At 68.4% G+C, this 6,459-nt stretch overlaps 1 protein-coding gene across 1 annotated transcript in view; it reads right to left on the bottom strand.

The window, feature by feature from the left end:
• The window catches only part of MNEG_5766 (hypothetical protein), a gene marked incomplete at both ends in the record, with an annotated part of 6,614 nt that extends 1,284 nt beyond the window's left edge, over positions 1 to 5,330 (bottom strand). The window contains 2 exons of the mRNA XM_014045760.1: positions 143 to 380; positions 4,824 to 5,330. Of these exons, the coding sequence (XP_013901214.1) occupies positions 143 to 380; positions 4,824 to 5,330 (745 nt within the window). The remainder of the gene's footprint in view (positions 1 to 142; positions 381 to 4,823) is intronic.
• Positions 5,331 to 6,459: the final 1,129 nt, after the last annotated feature.

The raw sequence follows: 6,459 nt of genomic DNA on the forward strand, positions 1-6,459 counted from the left end.
CTTCTGCCACGCAGTCCGTCCTTGCACGCCCGCGGCCATTCTTGCGTGCGACTTGACCGCTCCCGCCTGCGTCGCAGCCCCCCCACCCTCTGCCGCCCACCCCTGCTGTCCCCACCACCCTGGTGACGTCACGATGACTCACCCCTGTGGCGGTCCTCCAGCTCCACCACCCCGCAGCTCCACCCGCCGCCCAGCGCCGCCCCACCCGGCTCGTGCCACACCGCCAGCGCCTCCACCCTCCCCAGCCGCGGCGCGCCGGTCAGCGTGAACACGTCCACAGCCCCGCGGCCGAAGGCGCCCCGCGCGCGCGGCAGCGCGTGCGACGCGCAGGTGGGCGTGGCGCCGTCGAGGCCGGCCCCGAATATCTCGACGCAGACGTGCTGGCCGGAGGCGAGGCCGCCGGAAAGGCGGTCGCCCGTGAAGAAGCGGAGCCGGTACTCAGAAGGCGCCGTGGCCGGCTGCAGCCCGGCTGCCGCCTCGGAAAGCGCGACGCGCTCGAACCCCGCCGAGCCAGATGGCAAGAGCGTCGCCGTATCCGCCAGCGCGTCGCCGCACGAGGCTGCTGCTGCGCCGGCGGCGTGCCTGCCGCTCGCCTCGCCGCTGCTGTCGGCCTTGCAGAAGACATCCCTGCTGCAATCGCCGCTCGCACCGCCACGAGGCCTTTGCCACCCATCCGCCTCTCTGCCACTGCTGCCGCCGCCGAGGGCACCGCCTCCGCCGACGGCGCCGTGGCATCCGAGCAGCTGTTGGTAGCTCCCAGGCGCCGCGGCGCCGTCCCCCTCCTCGGCGGCTGGCACGCTGTAAGTGGTGAAGTCGCACTCCCCTTGAGCCTCGAGCAGTTGGTCTTCTGTAAATGATATCACACTGCTCGTGTCGCTGGCGCCGCCATCAGATTGGACGTCAAACTCGACTTGCTCTGCAAACTGCTCAAACCGCACGGTCTTGTGCCGCCGCATGTCGCCGCTGTGCCGCGGCTCCTTGCCGCTTCCGCTGCGCCGCAGGGCGCGTGCCGTGGGCAAGCAGGGCCGAGGCGAAGCTGCGCCGGTTGCGGCGGCAAAGGCACCTCCGCCGTTGCTTCCGGCGCCGCCGCTGTCGCTGCTGCTGAGGCTGGCGATGGGCACGAGTCGGACTGAAGGCGCGTGGGGGCTGGGGGACCCGCGACGCCCTGCCAGAGGGCATGCCAATAGTCTGCTCGGGCATTCGCCCGGCTTCAGCGCAACTGCGGTGCTGTCAATCCCCACGTTTCCACCCATCGCCTGCTCCGGATGGTTCCACAGGGACGCCGATTGCTTTGAAACTGCCGTGTGCGCCCCCCACGGCCCAGCCGCGCGCAGCTGCTGCGCCGCCAAGCCAAGGGGGGAGCCGCCGCCGCCGCCTGTGCTGCCGTCGCCGCAGCTGAGAAGTCGGTGCTCGGTGCGCAGTGTGGCAGGTGCCGCCTGAGGCTGCTGCTGCTGCTGCTGCTTGTCGTGCGGATCGTCAGTGAGGGAGCCTCTGTAGCGGCTGAATCGGCCGTCTGCGTTGCCGTCCAGGCCGTCCACCAGGCCGCCACCTTCACCTTCACCGCCGCTGCTGCTGCCCCCTTCACACTGGAGGGTCGGGGCGTGGGCGCAGGACAGCACGGCCTCGAGCTGCTGTAGTGGTTGCTGCACGCTGTCTTGCAGGCCCCTTGGCACCTCCTGCTGCGCCGGCTGCACCACGTTTGCGGTGGCGGCGGCGGCAGCGCCGAGGGCGGCTGACGAGGGCTGCAAATGGGGTCCCGACGTCTGCATGGCGCCACGGCTGCTGTCTGACAGACGCAGGCTACGAGCGTTTTCTCGGCCGCCGCGGACCCAGCCGTTGCACGCAAACCGCCACCAGGCACCTGCACGGCATCGAGTGTTGGCAGCAAGGTGAGGGCTTGCCACGCGGCTCAGACCTGGGGATTCTGCCATGCTCTTGTCAGCACCCAGTCTCTGTGCTTGTGCTGCTCATGTTGGAGCAATCACATGCGCCTCCAAAAAACAGCAACCCTGGCGCTACTCACCCGTGCCTGTCTGATGAACGGTGACGTCATCAAGGAACCACGCGTTGGCGTAACCCACGCCGTCGTGCCAAACGCTCAGTGACGTCGCGTCCGCGGGCTGGGACTGCTCACCGACCATGCACCTCCCAGAGGCGCCGTCGCCGCCGCCCCTGCCAAAGCTACCTGTGTCGAGCAGGAAATCGCGACAGCTGCCGTCTACGAGGGCGTCGCCGCTTGCATTCAGCCGCTGCTCAAGCATGGTGCCGCTCCCCGTGCGAATCAGCAGCGAAACGGTGCTGGCGGTGCCAGCGCCGCGCCGACCGCCGGTGCGCACGACCACACGGTAGCTGACTGCATCGCTTTCGCGGCTGCCAGCACCGCTGCCAAAGCCGCCGCCATCGCCATTCACGCTGCCCGCATCAACGCTTCCGCAGCTACTTCCGCTGTTGTTGCTGCATTCGTTGCCAATGCCACCGTCGATCGTGCTGCCTCTGCTACTGTTACTGCCACGACCCGCTTGAGCCGCCAGTGCTGGTGCATGGTCATAGCGTTCTGCGACCGCACAGCCTCTAGTACTCATGCCAGGGCCTTCTGCTGCTGCTGCTGCTGCTGGTGGTAATGGTCGTGCTAGTGCTGCTGGTGCTGATGCCGTGGTTGCTGCTGCTTCGACTCTTGTTCTGCCGCCTGCTGTGCACTCTTGCCTCCTCGCTACAAAGCCGCTCTTAGGCGCTGCAGACGCCTGCGTGCTGGGAGCCTGTGACTTGTTAGCAGCCGCTTTTTCAGCGGCGGCCCACTCTGTCTTGTGCGGCTGAACCCCCGCCGCCACGTCTGACATGGCGCCGATTTGTCGTTGTTCAGCCCGTGCGGCCAAGGCCGGTGATGCGACACTCTGGCCGCTCTGCCGTCTGAAAATTGAAAACCTGCGTCCGACGTCACGAGGTTGGCTGCCAACACCATCGCCAGTGCCATCCGCATTGCCATTGTCGCTGCTGCTGCGGCGCTCGGCGCACAGCTTGCTGCTGCTGCTGCTGCTGCTGCTTCGGCTGCCGTGTTGGGCTGCTGCTTCCTCTTTGTCGCCACCGCCGCTGGTGGTGCTGCTGCTGCTGCGCCGGAGGCTGAAGAAACGCCTCATGCAAGGCCGAGCCTCGCTAGAGCTGGATCCAGCCTGGACCACCCCAGTGACAGGTGCTCCGGCATCTGCTGCGGCTGCAGCGCTCACGGTGGCAGCTGTAGCAGAGCGTGCCTGCGCCAAAGCCCTGGCACGCGCCAGGGCAGGACTCGCAGGTGCGCCGCTGAGACCACTGATGCCGCTGGTTGCCAGGATCGGTGCCTCACGAACCATGCTGGCAGCCAATTCTCTACGCCATGGGCGCCTTTTGAGCTCTGACTCGTCACCGCTGGCACTACTGCTGCTGCTGCAGCTGCCGCCTCTGCTGGTGCTGCTGCTATTGCTTTCCCCTTCATCGCAAAATGCTCCGCCCCGCAGCCGCAGCACACTGCCACCTGCACCCCCGCCAGTTCTGCTGGCCTCTGCACCCGTCGGCACCCACCTGCCGGGCGACAGACGGCGAGTCGGCAATGGGCGTGTCGCCGCGGCTGCCGGCAGTGCGCAGGGGTCTCCCTTTGTCGCACATGCCTGCTGCCGGCCTGATTTGCTGGTGGCCCCAGCTTGACTGCGGCCTGGTGCGGATGCCTGGTGTTGGTGCTGCTGCTGCTGCTCCTCCTCTGTAAAGAGAGAGTTGACGTACTCCCGAGCAGCAAGGACGCCGCTGCTGGCCGCTGCGACACCCCTCGGAGTGCCGGCTGCATATCGCTCCGCGCCCCTCAGGTGGCGGGAGAAGGACGGCGAGTCGAGGCTTTCTACGCTGCAGCGCAGGGGGTTGGTCGAGGCCGCTGCGCCGCGCCCGCCGGAGACAAGGGTGTTGCGCGGTGTCAGCCGCAGCCGGCGCGGCGCACGCACGGGCGAGGTGGCAGAGGGTGCTGGGGCCCTGGGCTCCAATTCTGTGGCCGCCTCCACCGCCGTGGGCGCCTCCGCCTCCTGATCCGCCTCTTGAAACGCCGACGAGGTTGCGTCTGCTCCTCCTGCTGCTGCCCCTGCCTTCCCAAGAGCCTTCAACTGCTCTTCCACAGCAGCAAGGGTGGCGGCCAGCTCGCCCGCCGACCTGCCTGCTCCCTGCACGCGCTCCAATGCCCCGTCGCCCTCGCTGCCGCCTGCGCTGCCTTTCAATGCTGCAGACACTGCCCAGCTGCCGCTGGGGTTTGCGTCAGCCCCGCCTCCGACGGCGTCCGCCTCTGCTGAGGAGGCCGCCCGTGCGACCGCCATCTGTGCGGCCAGTGACTCGAGCCGCTGCGCTGCCGCTTCCGACGCAGCCTGAAGGCGCAGCGCAAGCTCCGCCAGCGGGCCGCCGCCGCCACCTGGACTGCTGCCCGTCGGTGTTGAGCCCGATGCGGCCGTCGCACCGGTCGTCGCTGCTGCGGAGCCGCGGGATCGCGCCTGTGCGCCTTCTGACCGCTGTTGCTCTGCAGCCCGAACCAGAGATTTCACCTGCGCCTCCAGCACCTCCAGGCGGCGCAGGACAAGCTGCCGAATGCCGGGCGTCGCCCCTGTGCCGCCACCGCTGATGCTGCCGCTGCTGCCACTGCTGTTGGGCGCGGCCGGCGCCGGCAAGCCCAGCCCCTCGCCCACTGCCTGCCCATTCCTTGCCGCCTGCCTCGTGCGCAAATCCTCTGCTACCTGCTGAATTCCAGAGCTGGAAGCCGGCGGCACGGATGCAGATACCACTGCCCGACCAGCAACAAGCTTCGTCACTTGGTCCCGCACCTCCCGCAGCTGCCGCCCAGCTTCCGCCGCCCTCTCCTCCGCCGTGCCGGCCGCGGCTGCGGCCGCTGCCCGTGCGCTGTTGACCTCGGACAAGAGCGCCGCCGCCCTCCGCGCCGCATCAGCAGACACGCCCACGGCCGCGTCCGCGCGACGCCCGACCGCCTGCAGGGCTTCCTCCAGGGCGGCGATGCGGCCATGCAGCTCGCCTGGATACGCCGAGCTGCGCTCAGGCTCCGCACCATGCTGCTGCTGCTGCTGCTGCTGCTGCTGCTGCTGCTGCTGACGTTCAGGCTGCTGCTCAAGGGCCTGCACGCGCGCGTCTATCTCACCCAGCCGCTCCGCCGCGCCGCGCTCCAGCGCCGTCACGCGCGCCAGCAGCGCGCCCGCCGCCGCCTGCGCCGGCGCCTGCGCCTGCGCCTCGTCGCAGCCACTTTCGCTGCCTTGCCCAGCCGCGGCCGGGGGCTTGCGGCGCGCGATGCGGTCGTGGCGAGCGCTGAGGTCCTCCATTTGGTCGCGCAGCGCGTCAACCCGGCATTCGAGCCGCCGCAGGTCACAGGCAACCTCCCCCAGCTGCGCAGCCGTCCAAGCGTCGTCGCGGCTGCGGGCCTCCAATGCAGACGCGGGCGGGGTCGCCGGCGCGAGGGCGGCGCCGCGCGCGGTGGCGCCGTCCGCGGACGCCCGCCGCTGGGTCATTGGCGGCACGAGCCCCCGCGCCCGCCGGCCTTGGTCCCAAGACGCCTGAGGAGCAGCCAGCTGGTTGTAAGGTTGCTTGCCTGCGCTATGCGAGCCGCAGGACCCTGCGGTGCCATTCTACAATTGCGCCATGCGCATGCTCTTGCTGTTTGTAATGAGCGAGCTGTCAGCGGAGCGCATCAACGCCGCGCCATGCAACTCACGTCCGCCTGCACCGCCATCAAGAGCTGGCCCAGGTCCGTCGAGGACCTAGAAGCGTTGCTCGCAGGCCCCTTCGCGGCCGTCTGCGAGGAGCAAGAGGCGGGTTTCAGCGGTTTGTTGACCAGCGTGGAGCTGTCGTGGTTGCACCGAACTATACTTACTATACGACACCACAAATCTTGCCACTGCTGTTGCAGCGCGTCGTCGTCGGGCCGCGGGGCATCCATCAGCCCAGAACGCTTTCAGCCGTGTTCGTCAGATGCATTGAAACGCGCGGTCAGTTGGTTACCCATCGAATAACTTTGTTTACAAAACAATGAGCGGACACCGGACGCAATCTGCGACACAGCCGGCCAGCAAACACGTTTGCCGCGCACCTGGCCAGCGCTGCGCCGGTGTGTCATGGCAAGCAGGCCCCAGCGTCATTCTTGTTGTCCATCAATGGAAGTTCTACTGTAACTCTTGCAACAAGCCAACCTCAACGCCCCAAACCTGGCCGCCTCCATCTTACTTGGCCTCAGGCCCAACACCTGGCGCGGCTGCACCGGCCGCGCCCTCAGCCGCACCCGCACCCGCCTCCGGCTCCCCGGCAGGCATCACAGGCACAAAAGCAGCCTGTTCCGCTTCCAATCTGTCGAGGAGCGCTGTGGTGGCGGCCACGGCGGGGTTGACGAGATCGCGATTGAGCTGCTTGGTGCGGTGGCTGAGGAGGGACAGCCTGTGGGGGGGGGGGGGTGTGGAG

This window comes from Monoraphidium neglectum (assembly GCF_000611645.1).
Source record: "Monoraphidium neglectum strain SAG 48.87 unplaced genomic scaffold scaffold00880, whole genome shotgun sequence".
Lineage (NCBI taxonomy): Eukaryota > Viridiplantae > Chlorophyta > Chlorophyceae > Sphaeropleales > Selenastraceae > Monoraphidium > Monoraphidium neglectum.